At 41.0% G+C, this 18,660-nt stretch overlaps 2 protein-coding genes across 2 annotated transcripts; both read left to right on the top strand.

Annotated features, from left to right (window-relative positions):
- The first annotated feature begins 1,195 nt into the window (after window positions 1-1,195).
- Window positions 1,196-15,649, top strand: LOC121172220 (olfactory receptor 4A15-like). Its single transcript, XM_041004072.1, has 4 exons — window positions 1,196-2,125; window positions 2,539-2,646; window positions 13,091-13,122; window positions 15,508-15,649. The coding sequence occupies exons 1-4, from the start codon at window positions 1,217-1,219 to the stop codon at window positions 15,647-15,649; spliced, it is 1,191 nt and encodes a 396-aa protein (XP_040860006.1). The 5' UTR covers window positions 1,196-1,216.
- Window positions 15,650-15,758: 109 nt separating this feature from the next.
- Window positions 15,759-16,733, top strand: LOC121172219 (olfactory receptor 4A15-like). The gene has a single exon (XM_041004071.1). The coding sequence runs from the start codon at window positions 15,780-15,782 to the stop codon at window positions 16,731-16,733; it is 954 nt and encodes a 317-aa protein (XP_040860005.1). The 5' UTR covers window positions 15,759-15,779.
- The last annotated feature ends 1,927 nt before the right edge of the window (window positions 16,734-18,660 follow it).

Here is an 18,660-nt window from a genome sequence, read left to right as displayed (position 1 = left end):
AATATTCTGAGGATATCTTAATCATTTTTCTTCTCATTAAATATAGAATGAAATTTGAAAGCTCTCACAAACGTCTGATATTTTATACCTGTCAATCATTAGGCTACCTGCCACAAATGATTCACTCGCTTTAAAGGACATTTCATTCAGTTTAAAAAGCCTTTGCTTATTTTTAATCTGCATTCTCTCTAGAATTTTTTTATTAAAAAGAAATGTTAATCGCTTGGCTTTCACAAATCACTGTCAAAAGTGAAAATATTGAAACTGGAAAAAAAACAGAATAAATCATTGTTCCATTTATCTGTTTTATATGCCATGCTCTGTCACATTTAAGTTGTAAAGTGATTGAACCACAATTGAGGCAGAACTCTCAACATTTGTATCAAACCGGATATCATTAATATCATAAAACTAATGCAGCCACAATAAAACATGTATAGTATATTATCTGCCACCATGGAAGTTTACATAAAGAAGCTGATCTAAGTAGCATAGTTTAGAGAATACCAGATCAAAATGGTCATGGAAGTGGAATAGAGCAAGTTGGGTAGTGTTGAGTATAAGTGAAATGTTTAACATACCACAGCTCAGTGAAAAGTACATATCAAAATTTAAATATGTAAAAGGAGAAGCTGGTAGTTTCCACCTACAAAGAAAAACAGATGTGTGGATGAGCTGTTGTCAGGTTGGATTTGATTACATTGTAGGCTTATGTTGAGATATTGTAACACACACTGTGAAAAAGAGCAAATAGGCCATGTCAATCAAAAACGTAAAACAAATTTGAAAAAATGTATCTTGCCTCCAAGTTTTCATATGCATATAACATGTGATATTTGTCATATTGTGTCTGGCTTTATTCACTTAATACAGTGATATCCAAGAGTACCCTTTGGCTAGAAATCCTGACATTCACAGCTTGCAGCCTTATCAATGTCTGTAGATCCTTGCACAGAAAAGTCAGCCTCTGCTACCTCCCAGCCAGAAAAGTGGAGTCACACCGTGTTAGTGGGAACAAGCATTTGTGAAAATGAGTATGGTTCTAAGGAAGGGGCTCCAGCGATTTTCCAGCGTGGGACTCTGTGAGCTCAGGACTGCAAGCATCGCTGAGTAGGCCCTCGCAGAATTGACATAGATTTGTGCTCCTCTCCCACTCACTGCTGTTCACTCTGTTGGCAGGCTTTGGTCCCTGACTCCATCCCCAGCTGAAGAATCCATGGGAAACAGGAACAATGTGACTGAGTTTATCCTCCTGGGGCTCACTCAGAGCCCAGAGGGTCAGAAAGTTCTCTTTGTTGTGTTCCTACTCATCTACCTTGTGACAATAATGGGCAATCTGCTCATTCTGGTGACAATCATGGCCAGCCAGTCGCTGGGATCCCCCATGTACTTTTTCCTGGCCTTTTTGTCCTTTCTTGATGCCGTCTACTCTACTACCATGGCTCCCAAAATGATTGTGGACATGCTCTATGAGAAAAAGACTATCTCCTTTCAGGCATGTCTGACTCAAGTGTTTCTTGATCACTTTTTTGCGGGTGCTGAAGTCATTCTTTTGGTGGCCATGGCCTATGACAGATACGTGGCCATCTGCAAACCTCTTCACTATTTGACCATCATGAATCGACGTGTGTGTGTTCTCATGCTCTTGGTGGCCTGGATTGGAGGCTTTCTCCACTCATTGGTTCAACTTCTCTTCATTTATCAGCTTCCTTTCTGTGGCCCCAATGTCATTGACAATTTCGTCTGTGATATGTATCCTTTGTTGAAACTCGCCTGTGCTGATACCTACCTCATTGGACTCGCTATGATTGCTAATGGAGGGGCGATTTGCACTGTCACCTTCTTCATTCTCCTTGTTTCCTATGGGGTCATACTGCACTCTCTTAAGAGTCACGGATTGGAAGGCAGGCGCAAAGCTCTTTACACCTGCACATCCCACATCACGGTAGTTGTTCTATTCTTCGTTCCCTGTATCTTCCTGTATGCCAGGCCCACGTCCAACTTCTCCATCGACAAATCCGTAACTGTGGTTTTAACACTGATAACTCCCATGTTGAATCCTCTCATTTATACTCTGAGGAATGCAGAAATGAAAAATGCCATGAGGAAGCTTTGGAGCAAAAAAGTGACTGCAGTTGGAGTGGGGCTCTATTGCAGAAACAGAACTTGACATGCAGTCTTTGGTAGAAATAAGGATGCCTCACTATCAGCAATTATGGCTTCACTGTTGTTTGCTTTGGTTATGTATCCTAATATCCTGAAACAGCTACATAAAGTCATAGTTATCTAAATGGACAAAGCGATATCCTTTAGGAGCCTTGAGAACTAATGGAAATGAACAACTCACATATTTTATTTTAATATGTAAAATTAATTGGTGATAAAAATTTGTTTTCTCTAATTCTTTTTATAGTTCTTTCTTTTAATAATTTTAATCTTTTTACCAATAATTCTTGTATATGTTAATGTGGTACAATGTAAATTTCAAGTAAATGAATATTCATATCCTTAGTACAATTGCTTACTTTTTCCAAAAAGCTTTATGTTATTTATGTGAAATACAGAGAGAATGGATTTTGTATCCACGGATTCATTTTCCAAATGCCCATTACAGCCGGGCGCTGGAACTCCATGTTGATCTCCCATGTGAGTTGCAGGGACCAACATACTCGGGTCATCTTCCAATGCTTTTTCTGGCTCATTATTGGGGAGTGGAAGAGGCAGGAGCAGTGAGGACTCCAACCATGCCTGCTCCTCAAAGGCTTATCTCTACAGAGTACTAGCTTATCTGTTTTTTTAAAGATTTATTTTCTGAAATCATTTTACAGAGGTTAGGGAAAATAGCAAGTTTGACAGAGAAGGTCTTTAATCTGTTGGTTAGGGTTCACTTCTCAAATGACCACAACAGCTAGACATGAGTCAATCCAAAGCTGAGAGGCAGGAGCTTCTTCTGTTTCTCCCACATGGGAGTTAGAATTCAAGCACTTGGGCCATCCTCTGCTGCATTCCCAAGGTTGTATGCTGAGAGCTGGATGCAAAGTGGAGCAGCAGTGATACAAACTGTGCCCATTTGTTATACTGATGCCATAGGGCAGAGAATTAGCCTGATGTGCCATCCTGCCAACCTCCACCCGCAGAATTGTTTTTTTTTTTGGGGGGGGGGGACCAGTAAGTCATATCATGACGTTCTGCTGTGCATAACCCTGATATTTCTTGTTAGTTAGAATGAAGTCACACCCCTGAAGTGATCTCTTAGACTGCAGGAGCTGCCATCAAGTGAGCTACCATGGCCTCCTAGAGGATTGACACTAACCCTGCTCCCTGCTCAGGGATCATTCACTTGCTGATGTCTCTACCCTTAGACATACTTTGTCACCTTCTTCATTTCATTTCTGTCTCACTCTGTACTTCCAAATCTCCACAAAGCCTGCCCTGGCTACCGGGAGTGGGATCCTTTCACTTAGCTTCCATGAATCATTGGCCCTGACTTTCTTTCTGATATCACAGTTAGAGACAAAGAATTTCATTTTTTTTATTTGGTGTATTTTGTCTCTTCTCATGCAGACATGAGAGTCAAGTTAGTTTAATAAAAAATTCATTTAATAACATAAGGCACTTCCATATAATTCTATTTTATTTTAAATAGAAATTTCCAATCCAGTGAAACACATAGACTGATAATGAAAGAACAAACATGGTAAGAACAAATGAGTACTTTTTAAATAAGTAGATATTTTATGAATTTTTCACCTTTTCTCTTTCAGTAATTCTGGTACCCAAAATCAACCAGTAAACTCACAAGCAAAGACTGAAATTGGGTAACATTACTTATCAAGGAATGGCCAAATTATACAAAATTTAATAAGGAGTGGAAAAACACCCAGGGCTACTTGTTGGCCAGACCATGGAGGACTGCCACCCTGGGTGCAGAAGAGTGAAGGTGGATCTGAAGGGGTGGACGAATAGATATGGTTTACTTCCCAACGATCATTCTGGCTTTTATTATGTAAGATTGTGAACATTTCTCTGTGGAGTACATTGAAAACAAACAAAAGAGAATAAGCCAAAGGATTTCACACTTGCTTTTATGAGTCAAACACTGCATTACTTGGTGTAGGCAAAGAGATGAACAAGCTGAGATATAGCCTTGCTTCTTTGCTGCTATTTAAGAGCTTTTCCACAGAAGACAGGGTAAGTCAGATTTTATACGTATGTTAGTAGTGAACAGAAATAGAATTCATAGCAGTACAGTTTTTTTTATATAAAAGGAAGAGGGATGTAATGTTTATTAGTAAGTGCAAATGAATCAATTGAGTGACATGATAGCTTCTTGCATAATTATCTCCAGCAAAGTCAAATATACATGTAGAGAGAGGAGGAGAGACAGAGAGGAAGATCTTCCTTCCAATGATTCACTCCCCACGTGAACACAACCGCTGGACTGCGCCCATCTGAAGCAAGGAGCCAAGAAATTCCTGTGAGTCGCCCATGTGGGTGCAGGATCCCAAGGCATTGGCCATGCTCAACTGATTTCTCAGGCCACTAGCAAGGAGCTGGATGGCAAGCGAGCTGCCAGCATTAGAACTGGTGCTCACATGGGACCCTGGCATGTTCAAGGCGAGGACTTTTACTGCTACACTGTCGCAGCAGTCCCCACAAGTTATTTTAAAGGGCATTTGGCAGTTTTATCAGAACCCACCTTAGGAGCTAGTTGGTGCAGGGAGTTAATCATCAGTTGTGCTTAGCAGCAGCATCTCTTACTGTAGTGACAACTGGAGGCTAAGCAGCTTCACTTCTGACCCAGCTCCTTGTCAACCTGCCTGGGGAAGGAACAGATGATGGTTTGCCGCAGACCAGCTCCAGCCGAGTTCTGAGATTGAGAAGAGTGTATGACTAAGTGGGAAAGAAGAAGACATATACACCACTCTAGCATGATGCTCATAATGGACAACTCAGAAAAGCTGCCTTCTTTATTTATATACAAATCATCACAAGCTTTTGCACAACATCCAAACGTTTTACTTTTACTTCATTATTAAAGAATGATTACAAACACAATACTAAAAAGCATTATTATTATTTGACTTCAGAGGAAATATTTTCAGCAAGCCATTACTCATTCAGACCTGCAGTCACCAAGCTGAAGACAGGAACTCACGTTTGGCAGCACAAATGGACACATAGTGACAGGTGCTTTACTTATATCCAAAATCAATTTTCACCAAACCTAAAGTAGTATTACTTAAAAGATCAAGAATACAAAATTAAAAGGAAAGCCTATATATGAGAGAAATTTATAAAGACATGTATCATAAATTCTTTACTAAATCTTATACTCAATCATGCATTAATTATCATCACCTTCACCTAGTACTGATTTCAATTTTTTTTTTTTGTTCTTTTGTTGAAGAGCAGTGAAAAGGATGAGGGCAACTCAGTCTTTCTACAAACAGAAGGCCTTTACAGGAAACTTATTTTTATCTTTAAGAACTGTTTTTTTTTCTAAATATAAGTGTCAAAGGTAGAAAATTGAAGCCATTTTCTTGTAGCATTTGTCTCACTTTAGAAGACGCACCAATATGCTTTCCACTACGTGGTGGGAAGTGAAAATGCCTTATTTCACGTAGTATAGCAGTTTGAGGCTGCTTGGCAAATAAACTGTTTGTACCTCTACCATTGCCATCTGTTTCCAGGATATTATGAAGCCATTTCTTAAGGGAAATATTACTCATATTAGGGCAAGCTCCAGGAGAAAGGTGGGCACATAACAAGATGTTTGGGTACGATGTGGGTTCAATTGTACTATTGTATGCTTTTAGCTGTGTGTCATTGCCTTAAGTTGCCAAAGACCCCTTCACCGTAATATGATTGATCAGCTTGACATCTTTTACCAGTTATAGGACTCATTTCACATTTGCAGAAAAACAACAACAACACGCTCAGGAGAATTCACTGAAATCTCAGAGGTGAATGAGTGTCTTTACAATGGGTTGAGGCAAAATGAGGTAATTAGAGACATTCTGCTGAGCCTTGCCATGCAGCCTTATAGCCTTGCTAACTGAGCTGTGCTAGCCACCCCCTCACTCCACCTGTCCCAACTGCATGGCTCCCCACAATAGTTCAAGTGCATGGGCTGTTGTGGTCATTAGGCCAGTGAAACAAGAAGTGGACAGCTCTTCTTTGTTGAGGCTTCTCTCTGTAACTCTGCTTTACAAACAAACATTAAACAAATCTGAAAAAAAATAAATAAAAGATAGCTTGTTTCATTTCTTGTGGTCTAACGTGAAAAGGAAATTGCTTTAATTATTTAAATGTTTTTGGTTTACCTGAAAACCTGTAATACATAATGCTCCTCACCTTGCTATTACATCACGTGTTTTACAGGATAACTCACCACTTCTTCCTTGGAGTTCCTTCATCAGCATCCTAAGAAACGACAACAGGATGAATGTGACTGAATTCATCCTACTGGGACTGACACAGAATCCTCAGATGCAAACAATTCTGTTTTTGCTGTTACTGATTACCTATTTTGTTACTGTCTCGGGGAACCTGCTCATTGTTGTCACCATAATGTGCAGCCAGACTTTGGACTCGCCAATGTATTTCTTCCTGGCTTTCTTATCTTTGATAGATGCGTGCTATTCCTCTACCATAGTCCCTAAAATGTTGGCTCATCTTCTCTCAGAATCAAAAACAATCTCGTTCAACACCTGCATGGCACAGCTCTTTCTTGAACATTTCTTAGGTGCTTCAGAAACTGTGCCAGTAGGTGCCACCACCGGGGTAACCCTCACTCTCAAGCTCACCAGTGGGAGTTGCAGTGCATCATACTGGTGCCCACAGTTTCCCTACTGGGTCCTCTCCTAGTCCCAGCTCTTGCACTCAATGGGTGTTTCTGCAGTCTAGCTTCGCAGGATTTGCCCCCATCCCTAGCACTTGCCAGTCAATGTTGCAGCAAAGATCACCAGCCTGCACTTACTTTGTCTAAACATGCACCAGTGGAGACAGTCCATTAGCCCAGGCTGGCTCTACACCAACCTAGTTCACATGCAGGCCAACAGGTGTTTTAACCCTGCCCAGCCTGGCCTTCCCCTAGTCCCAGTTCTCATGCTTGCCTGTGGGAACAGTGGCCCCACAGGGGAGCTCATGCTGTCCCCCTACCAGGCCTGCACCCCCAACTGTGCATCTCATGTGTATTGATGGGTGCTATAGCCCAGTGTGGCATGGTGTGCCTCACCTTGGCATTTGGCACTGGGTGCTGTAACCCTGCCCAGGCTGGTCTGCATCCAATTCCAGCTCATGCTGGTGGGTGATGCCTCTTAATCTAGTCCCAGTCCTAACGCAAACTCACTCTTGAGCTGGTGTTGAGCTCTCCAGTGGGAAGTACAATCCAGCCAGTGCATCCCTTAGCTCTCCAACCAGGCCTGTTTGCAGTCACAAACCTTGCACGTGCAAGTGGTTGTTCTGAGCCAGCTCAGCATAGCCTGTCTCCTGCCTTGGCCTTTGCCTTTAGATGTTGCAGCCTGGCTTGTCCTGACTTGCTCCTAGTACTCAGTTGTGGATGCTGCAGCTTACCCCCGCCTAGTCCCTGTTCGGCCTTTCATTGACAGGGATGTGCTCTAGCCCTGCCAGTTGGCTCCCACCCCTGGCTTCATTGTGCCTTGGTGGGCTGAATTCAGTGGTGATCCATGCTAATTAGCCCAGCTCTGGTCTCTCATGTAGGCTGGTGCATCGATCTGACCCTTAAGTTCTTCCTGTCCCCCTCTCCAAACTTATGTGCAAGTACATTGGTCATTGCTCACTTACAACATACTCCCTATGAGCATCTCATTCCCATATATTTCCCCATCCATTTCTCTGGGCATTCTGTCTTCACTTTCAGCTATTGATACTGATGTCCTCTGCAACACCAATGTCTTGCCATATCTTCTATTTGCATCTGGATATGCAATCCCCAGCTCTGTCTAAGCCTCTGATGGGACCTAGAACAGTACCCTTGTCGATGAAAATCCCTCAGAGGTCATAAGTCCCCAGGTGCCTGCATGCCCCCACCTGTGCCATTCCCCAGGTCTCTTATAAGACAACACCCCTAAGTCCCCATGAACATGCCACCAGGTGGACCAAAGGTTTTGCCTGGTGCCATTGGTGCTTGGCCTATTCCCTGACATATGTCCCCATGGTTTACTGGCCTAGCTTCCACCACAACCAGGACAAAGTACCCAGGTAAGGAAACCCAGTTCAAATCAGACTCCCCTGCACCATTGTGTACTGGCTTTGTCCTCACTCCACATGAAGGCCAAAGGACCCACGTCAGGTGACCTAGTCCCTGCGAGCACTCTTCTGTGGCTTACCATGGTGAACACAGGCCAAAAGACTCAGGTCAGGGGACATACTCCCTGCTGGACCCCCTCCTGGGCCTTCTGCCCCAGCTACCATTGTGCACATGGGTCAGAGGGCCCACCTCATGTGATCCAGTCCCTACCAGGCCTCCTCCTGGGCTTACTGGTCTGATTGTCACCATGCATGGCAACGGAAGTTCTTTGGTAAGGTGACCTGGTGTTGTCGGGTATCCTGGTGATTACCAGACTGGCCCTATTGTACATGCAGGCAAAATGTCGCAGGTCAGGTCACCTCATCCCTTTCTGGCCACCTCTGGGGTTACCATCCTGGCTCCTATCATGCACTTGGGTAAAAGACCCAAGCCAGGTGATCCGGTTATACATCATAGTTTAAATATTGGTAATGTTGTGTTCTATGGCTCTTTGGAGAATGATTAGAGAAATTGAAGCTTAAAGTTTGGCACTTGTAATGTAAAAACATCAGAATCACAAGTGATAAACACTTCTGAATTTAATCATAGGTGCAAGTTACTTGCTTCTGTATTTCTTTTTTTAAATGTCTTTTATTAGTATTGTTTTATGATACAGTTCCATAGATCATGAAATTTCTTTTATCCCTTCCCCAACTCACTCTTCCCACCACCTAGTTCCTCTATATCATTACTAACATATAGTTCTTCATACACAACATATGTCCATCATTACGGGCATGGACAATGGCAGAGAGTCCAGAATCCTATTGTCAAGATACAGTAAACAGTTTCATTGTCAGTCCATCTTCATCTGGAAACAGAAATGCATACTACACTGCATCCTCATATCTAGATGTTAGTCTCCATTTCACAGCTGCTGTACATTCCCTTAAATGAAAAGTCATGATACAAAATCAACAATAGGAAGAGAAATAGAAATTTACAATGACATGAAATTAAATGACATGTAACTGGATATGACAGTCTGCATTACACAGCTATTATATATCCCCTCAAATGAAAAGCCACAAAACAAAATTAACAACAGGGAGAAAAAAGAAATTAACAACACCAAGAAGTTAAATAACATGCTATTAAATGACTAACACGTAGCTGAAGAAATGAAAATCAAGAACCTTCTCGAAGAAAATAATCTAAGAGTCACTGAATGACATAATCAGAAAAAAGTGTTTTGAAGAGATGAAACCAACAGAGAACAACAAAACCCATGTGATGTAGTTTCCGCTGATTTTTGCTGGTGAAGTGTGTCTCCTCCAGACAATATTCAGATGGGTTTTGTTTTTTAATCCAGTCTACTAATCTATGACATTTGATTGAGCTTAAGCCATTTACATTCAGATATGTACATTTACATATGTATGGGTGATAATTTGGTCCTGTCATTTTAGAAATGAGTTGTTCATTGATTTAGTCTTCTGTTGTCATTTTACTGGGATGTTCTTCCCATTTGCCTTTGGTTTTGGTAGGTGCTATTTCTCTTTTCTCTTTCAAGAGAACATCTTGAAGTATCATTTGTAGGGCAGGTTTAAAAGGGTCAATTTCTTTTAACTTTTCTTGACTGTGGAAAAATCTTATCTCATTTTCTTTTCTTTTTTTTTTTATTGTTATTAACACTGTATTATGTGATACAGTTTTATAGGCTCTGGGGATTCCCCCCGCCCTTCCCATACCCCTCCCCCCATGGTGGATTCCTCCACCTTGCTGCATGACCACAGTTCAAGTTCAGTTGAGATTCCTTCATTTTCAAAGACAAAAGAAAGCTTTGCTGGATATGTTATCCTAGGCCGATAATTTTTTAGAATCTGGAAGATGTCACTCCATTCTCTTCTTGCTTGTAGAGATTCTTGTGAGAGATCTCCTGTGAGTTTAATTGGCATTCCTTCATATGTCAATTGATTTTTTTTTTTCACGTGCACATTTCAGGATCTTTCCTTATGTTCAATTGAAGAGAGCTTGATCATGTGTCTTGGTGAAGATTGCTTTTAGTCAATCCTGTTGGAAGTTCTGTGTTCCTCCTGGATCTTGTTTCCCAGTTCTTTCTCTAGATTAGGGAAAATTTCCCTTATTATTTCATTAAATACATGTGTAAACTCAACTTCTCTTTCTGCACCTTCTGGGATTCCCATGGCTCTTATATTTGGCCTCTTAATAGTGTCTTTCAATTCTTGAATACTCTTTTTGGCCTGATCCAGCTCTGCTTCCGGCTTTTTGTTTGCTTCCCCCTGATGACAAGAATTATCTTCCAGTTCTGAGATTCTTTCTTCTGCTTGTTTCATTCCATTTTGGAGACTCTCCTCTATACTTTTAATTTGCTCTACTATGTTCTTAATTTCTGATATATCAGCCTTGATTTGCTTTATTGCTTTCTTAAATTCTCTGAACTCTTGCATGAGCTTCTCATTTTTGATCAGAAGCTTTAAAATGAGTCTTATGGATTCTGTGCCCCCCATTTTCTTGATGTCTTCCTCAGTTAACTCTGAGGTTGGCAAAGGGTTTTGCTCCTTTGCAAGGGTGTTTTCAGTAATATTCACTGAGCCTTTGTGTCTTCTTTTGCTCTTGGTCATTGTACATCTAGTTAGCAGAGTCTTCTCCTTGGGGCAGGTTTCTAAGCTCTGTCATCCATAGGTCTACAATGCGATTTTACTTATTGCAGTTGGTACACAACATTTTGCTTGCAGCCGCTTGTGCGACTACTTCCAGCAAGTTCCAGGTCTGGGTTCTTATGTTAGATTCCACCGCTGTCTCCACAAGAAGCAGTGCAGGCCTTGTTTCCCATGTGAGTGGCAGAAATCCCTAAACTTGCTGTCTGCTAAACCCTTTCTTGAATTTTTTTAAATTAGTTATTCCAAGTATGTGGTATGGCCCATTAGTAGTTTTGCCTGGTTTTAAACTTTGTTAAACATGGTGTTGAACTCTGTATCTCCTAATGTCATTTGGCTTTTTCAAACCTCAGTGGTCTCCCAGCTCCTGGCTCATCATTCTCCACCTCCTGTGATACCGTGCTGAGGCTGCACCGTTGTCCCTGCAACCTTTCTCCCACCTCTGGTTGGAGCAAGTCCCAGGATTAGGGAGACACCAGGTGTCCTATATAGCTAGGTTGTTGGTGGCACTGATCTTGTCAGAACCTGTTGGAAGTTAGGTCTGGGTGCCATAGGACCTATTTTGACAAGTACGATACCACAGTCGGTATTATTTTCCCGTGGGACCAGTGCAATATATGAAACTCAGCAAGTTCTAGGGAGCTCAGCACATGTGCAGTTCACTGTTGTCCCATGTACTCCTAAAGCAATTGCCACAGTGGGCAAAATGGCATGTGATGTACCAATACTGCAATTCTTGATCTGCTGGCCATCAGGCTGAGGCTAACCAGAGCTGTCTTGGATGAGACCTGTAGAATGACACATTGCTGCAGTTCACTTAGTCAGAAATGAGTTCACTCCCAGCCCAGTGTATGCTCATTCCTTTCCCTTGCCTTTGCCTCCTTACGCAAAATGGCACCCAGTTCAACTCTAGGGGTTGACTAGGCTATGAAATCCACCCTGTTCTCACACTGCCCATCTGGGATCTGCTGCTCTGTCTATGTACCTGGTCAACTCAAATGGACCAGCAGGATGGGCAATTCCTTGTCTGGGTTCACTGCCTGAGCACTAGGTAGACACCCATTGCCAGACTGCATTTTAGGTCACAAGGATGGGGCTGGGATGGCAGTGGGGCTGCCAGTATTAGAACTGGTGCCCATTTGGGATCCTGGCACATTCTAGGTGAGGACGTTAGCCACTAGGCCGCCATTGTGCCACATTCTTAACATAAAATTACCAATGTTCAATTCTTATTTTTCTTTTGCTCCTCCTGAAGGGATTGTCTAGAACAAAGCTCTGGCAATGTAGATGGTACTGGAGGATAATGCAGAAACTCTCGGTTCTCCGAGGGGAGGATTCCTCTGTGTATTTAATTTACAGCTTGGGAGAAAACAATTTGAACTACTCCATGAAGCATTTTATCACTTGTGGTTAGTTGAGTGCACACTCATAGGTTCCCTCACTTGGGAGAAGAATTCTCTGTTGGGTGTTAATGTTACTGTCATGGTGTAAAACAAAAGCCATTACTTGCCTAGATATGAAGTATATTAAAGCAGTTACACATTCTCTTGAAAACACCAAACAAATTCTTCAGTACCAGGCATCACTGACTAAAAAGGCTGCAGTGCTTCCATTCAGGAAATTTACTCATGAACCATCATAGCCTAAATTCATTTCTGCTTGAGTTTTGATATTTATCATCACTCACAGCTCTCAAATTCGATAACTCAGAGGACACGTCAACTCTGTTTTTGAAGCCAGCTATGGTTAAGGCCATAATCTAAACTGAATTTTATTCTATGGAAGTGAGAGCATCACCCTGCTCTGCACGGGCAGGGACACATCCCAGTGTGACCAACCACTTCTGTCCTCGCTGATTGCACAGGCTGTCATCTTTCCTTTGCTGTCCCTGCATGGTGGCAATGCTGCATTCTCTTCTTTCAACTAAGCCATTGCTTCTGGGAGCAAAGGTAAGACTGCATGAGCTTGGAATGGAAAAAGAGGAATCGGAAACTTCAGGTAACATTTGCAAAACCCTTCTCTGTCTGTTACAACAGGGCAAGACAGGCTTAACTAGGAACAATGGTCTTTTTTTAAGAAGCAGGCTTTATGATTTGATGTTACATTTTTGATGCTGAAATTTGCAATATGATGGCAATGCTGATCTCTTTTCCAGATTCAACTAAGCCATTGCTTCTGGGAGCAAAGGTGAGTATGAATAAACATACTAAGAAATATGAAAGCTCTCACATTGTCTGACATTTTCTCCCTATGAAAAGATTCATCCTCCTGTCACAAACTATTCACTCATTTTAAATTTTCCACTCTATTTACATCGCCTTTGCTTATTTTTAATCTGCATTTTCTCAAAGATGTTTCTATGGAAAAGAAATGCAAGGGAAGACATTGCTGACATTGGTAGCAAACAGGATATCATTATTTTAATAAAAGTAATCCAGACACAATAAAACTTGTATAGCATGCTTTCTGTCACCTTGGAGGTTTACAGAAAGTAGTTGAACTGAGTATAATAATAAAGATATTAGAGGTTAAAATGACAGTGGCAGGGCAATAGAGGAAATTGGGTAAACAGTGTTAAATGAAGTGATATGTTTTATTACCACAGCTCAGTGGGTTCATGAAGTTCATCATAATGTCAAAAAAAAAAAAAAAAGGAAAGGAAAGGCTGCTTGGTCTGACACAAAGAAGAAGGGATGGGTAGAAGAGCTGTCGAGAGATTTGACTGGATTATGTTGTGGGTTTTTCTTGGGGTATTGTAACATACACTGTAAAATGAACAAGTATTATGTTAATAAAAATCTTGAAATAAATTTAAGAACACGTACCTCACATAAGCTGGCTCCACGGCTGGCTCCATGGCCTGGTGGGTAGGGCACCTGCATTCCAGATCCGAGGGTCTGGGTTTGATTCCCAGCTCTGGATCCAGGCTCCAGCTGTCTGCTAATGCAGGTCCTAGGAGACAATGATGATGGCTCAAATGAGTAAAGAAATCCGATTAAAAATAAAACAAAAACTGGCGCTCAGTCTCATCAGAAAGGTCCAACAGGTGATTTATTTCACTGAAATGAGAATGAAAGTCTTGTACTCATCATGAACTCAGATATTTCAGGATTAATCACAGGAGAAAAGTGATTTACATATACATTTCTTTACCAATTAAATAAGCTTTACACATGCTAAGTCAGTTTCCTCAACACAAAAATTGCTTACCAGCAGAAAGTATTATCATGGAATTTACCTGTTTCAGCGAAAATAATTCAGAAACTCATCATCTGGAAAGAGCAGAATTTCTGAGAAGGAAGACAAGGTGGGACATGATTGCCCAAGCTCAGTAGTGTTTCCAGAATGTTTGTCTAGAATTCTCTCTACAACATGATGATTCTGCTTCAGCCGACTTTCAAGTGCTTGTTTTGGGTATTCACAGTTGATCCGTGGTTAGCCGAAATCAATGTTCAGAAAGTGTGAAATGTAGAGCAAATGTCTATACAGTGTTTATCTACTAAGATTGTTTTTATTTCTTCTCCCTCCAACAACTTAGTATACAGCTCATTGCGTGTGCGTGTATGTGTGTGACCGGGTATCTAAAAAACCCACAATGTTTACCCTCTCACTGTTTCTCATGACTGGGGATAATTTAATGGTTTTAACTTAGCTCAATTGCTCTCTGAAGATGTAGAAATTCAATTGAGGCTAATAAAGTTTAATAAACATTTAATGCTCTTGCTTCCTTAATTGCTGAAACTGAGTATTTCATTCCAGGAGCTCATAGTGAAACATCTCAGAAAATTAAATATCTTTACAATGTCTTACAGCAATAGCAGTCATCAGTTTATAAAATTATAAAAGTAAAGTGACTGTCATGAAGTTATTTAAAGATAAATCTGGGGGCCAAGAAAACCTTCAGGGAACAAAACGCTGTGTGACAATAGAAAGCTAAATGGTAGGAGATTTTTGTGGAGACTGTGGAAAACACAAAAAATGGAACTCATTGATTTGGTATGGATATGTTCTTAAGAGAAAAACTAAGAAATGCTAGGTTTATTAGCATCATCATTTAAAATGCATATATTTGATGAAATTGATCAGCATCTAAAACCTGTATATTTTTACCATGTGCCATACAGTATCTCTTTCCACAATGTGACATATATTAATAAAACATATTGCACACATATGTGATGCAATCAGTAGGTGAACGAGCTTTTATTTGTTTTTATTTTCAGCGTTGCAGTTCCTGTCTTCAAAACAGAAAGCTCTTCCAGCCTTATACTCTGGATGTAACGCTTGTCACCCACTGTGCTGTGGAGTAGCAGCTCTTCTCTCTGAGTGTGTCTGGCTATGTGCTACGCAAGCCACTATCTATCCTCCCTCTATGGAACTTTTGCTTTAACAAACACTAATTCAATTTCAAAGCCACCACTTGTTTTCACTTCAAAAATTAATATACAGGAGAGCATTGTGATATTTGTCATATTGTGTCTGGCTTATTTCACCTAATACAGTGATATCCAAGAGTAACCTTTGGCTAGAAATCCTGACATTCACAGCCTGCAGACTTATCAATGCCTGTAGATCCTTACACAGACCTAGTCAGCCTCTGCTACCTCCCAGCCAGAAAAGTGGAGTCACCGTGTTAGTGGGAACAAGCATTTGTGAAAATGAGTATGGTTCTAAGGAAGGGGCTCCAGCGATTTTCCAGCGTGGGACTCTGTGAGCTCAGGACTGGAAGCATCACTGAGTAGGCCCTCACAGTTTTGACAGGGATTTGTGCTCCTCTCCCACTCACTGCTGTTCACTCTGTTGGCAGGCTTTGGTCCCTGACTCCATCCCCAGCTGAAGAATCCATGGGAAACAGGAACAATGTGACTGAGTTTATCCTCCTGGGGCTCACTCAGAGCCCAGAGGGTCAGAAAGTTCTCTTTGTTGTGTTCCTACTCATCTACCTTGTGACAATAATGGGCAATCTGCTCATTCTGGTGACAATCATGGCCAGCCAGTCGCTGGGATCCCCCATGTACTTTTTCCTGGCCTTTTTGTCCTTTCTTGATGCCGTCTACTCTACTACCATGGCTCCCAAAATGATTGTGGACATGCTCTATGAGAAAAAGACTATCTCCTTTCAGGCATGTCTGACTCAAGTGTTTCTTGAGCATTTGTTCGCAGCTGCTGAAGTCATTCTTTTGGTGGCCATGGCCTATGACAGATACGTGGCCATCTGCAAACCTCTTCACTATTTGACCATCATGAATCGACGTGTGTGTGTTCTCATGCTCTTGGTGGCCTGGATTGGAGGCTTTCTCCACTCATTGGTTCAACTTCTCTTCATTTATCAGCTTCCTTTCTGTGGCCCCAATGTCATTGACAACTTCATCTGTGATATGTATCCTTTGTTGAAACTCGCCTGTGCTGATACCTACCTCATTGGACTCGCTATGATTGCGAATGGAGGGGCGATTTGCACTGTCACCTTCTTCATTCTCCTTGTTTCCTATGGGGTCATACTGCACTCTCTTAAGGGTCACGGATTGGAAGGCAGGCGCAAAGCTCTTTACACCTGCACGTCCCACATCACGGTAGTTGTTCTATTCTTCGTTCCCTGTATCTTCCTGTATGCCAGGCCCACGTCCAACTTCTCCATCGACAAATCTGTAACTGTGGTTTTTACGCTGATAACTCCCATGTTGAATCCTCTCATCTATACTCTGAGGAATGCAGAAATGAAAAATGCCATGAGGAAACTTTGGAGCAAAAAAGTGACTGCAGTTGGAGTGGGGCTCTATTGCAGAAACGGAACATGACATGCAGTCTTTGGTAGAAATAAGGATGCCTCACTATCAGCAATTATGGCTTTATTGTTGTTGTTTAGGTTATGTATCCTAATATCCTGAAACAGCTACATAGAGTCATAGTTATCTAAATGGGACAGGTTGTATCTTTTAGGAGCCTTGAGAACTGAGAGTGATTAATACTGTATATATAATATAATTTAATATATTAAATTAATTGGTAATAAAGCATTGTTTTTTAGTTCTTTTTAAATTTCTTTCTTTAAAGAATTTTAATTTATCTTGTTTTACTGTTCTTGTACATGGTTTTGTTCTACAAAGTAATATTTTTAAACTAATGCAAATTGAAGAATGAATTATGATATTCATATCTCAGGAATTTGTTCTCTCTTTTTTCGGAAAAAAAAAAAGCTTTGTTTTATTTCTCTGAAATACAGAGAGAATGGCTTTTTTTATCCACTGATTTATTTTCCAGTGCCTACAAGAGCCAGAGACTGGAACTCCATGTTGGTCTCACATGTGAGTTGCAGGAACCAACATTTTGGGGTCATGTTCCAAAATGTCCCACGTTCACTAGTTGGGAGCTTGATTGTGGGGAAGCAATGAGGACTCCAGCCATGCTTGAATATGGGATGCCAGTGTTGCAGGTGTGGGCTTAGCCTGTTGAGCCACAACACTGACTCCAACTGTCTTTGTGTTGGTTGGGAGGAATGTAAATCCTGTGCCTGTTTTGAGTCATCGTCTCACGGTTTGTGCTGTTTTGGATGCAATATACTGATTTAAAATCTTTAAAATATATTCATACCTGTGGATTTTTTTAATGGGTATTTTAATGTTGGTATGTGTATCCTGAAGGGCAATGATCCGGAACAGCCTGTAAATGTGACTTTCAAATAAAAAAAAAGATACTGCTTTTTAAAAAGTGAATAGAGATGCCGAACAATTTCTAGAATTTGAAAGGGATTATCTGTGATCTCAAGCTCATAACCAGGTGAAAAGGTTTGCAGGAATCAAAAAGAGACTTGAAGAATTGGTGAACAGGTTCATCACAGACTGATGTGTGTTTGAGAGCCTCCTCAAACACACAAGAGGAACACAAGTTTTCTGCCAGAAGCATAGAGGAACTCACGGGGCACCCAGTCTCTAAGGTCATCATGGTCTGAATCATTTCACAGTAATATTTGCAGCTAGCCGTTCTTTCCAAAGGAACATTGTATAACACAATCATATGTATATATGTAAAACCCATAGCCAGCATCATTCTAAATTGGGAACGACGTAGCTTGCCAAAGTCTCTAATGAGTTCCAGTAATCTCTTGATTGACTCATTTGTTGTCTTCTGTTGAGAATCATGTCCTTGTAGACAGGAATAATATTAATTCCTCATTTCCAATTAGAATTCACCTAATTTCTTATTCTTGACTAATGGTTCTGGCAAGTACTTCCAATATTATAGTGAATAGCACTGGTTAACGTGGATGTCCTTGCCTAGTTCCAGAACAATCAAGAGACTACTGGAACTCCTTAGAGACTTCAGCAAGGTTTCAATGAACATAAATTGATGGCACTCGTATGCACAAACAATTCCATAGCTGAGAAGTTCAGTCTCCTTTAAAGAGTTAAGTGGAATCTCAAGTATGTTGGAATCAACCTAGCCAATGATGTGGAAACTGCCTATAATGAAAATTACAAAACATTAAAAAAGAGAAAAGGTCATTAAAAGTTGTAGACATCTCCCTTGTTCCTGGATTGGCAGAATCAATAACATCAAATAGTCCATATTATTGAAAGTAATATACAGATTCAAAGCAATTCCAGTCAAAATCCCAAGAGCATTCTTCTCAAAGATAAAACAGAAGATACAAAAATTCATCTGGAAACACCAGAGACCATGAATAGCCAAAGCTATCCTGAAGAGAGAAAATCAAGCTGGAGGAAT

This window comes from Ochotona curzoniae, unplaced genomic scaffold (assembly GCF_017591425.1).
Source record: "Ochotona curzoniae isolate NIBS_2020 unplaced genomic scaffold, NIBS_Ocur_1.0 scaffold_3171, whole genome shotgun sequence".
Taxonomy (NCBI): Eukaryota; Metazoa; Chordata; class Mammalia; order Lagomorpha; family Ochotonidae; genus Ochotona; species Ochotona curzoniae.
The sequence above is the reverse complement of the archived record's forward strand: the minus strand, read 5'-3'. Positions and strand labels throughout refer to the sequence as shown.

Bases quoted from the DNA above. Each gene is read 5' to 3' on its own strand.
- LOC121172220 (XM_041004072.1), top strand. From the start codon at position 1,217: ATGGGAAACAGGAACAATGTGACTGAGTTTATCCTCCTGGGGCTCACT. The intron at 2,126-2,538 runs GTGACTGCAGTT...TTTTCCAAAAAG, and splicing joins GGAAGCTTTGGAGCAAAAAA to CTTTATGTTATTTATGTGAA. The intron at 2,647-13,090 runs GTGAGTTGCAGG...TCTCTTTTCCAG, and splicing joins ACTCCATGTTGATCTCCCAT to ATTCAACTAAGCCATTGCTT.
- LOC121172219 (XM_041004071.1), top strand. From the start codon at position 15,780: ATGGGAAACAGGAACAATGTGACTGAGTTTATCCTCCTGGGGCTCACT.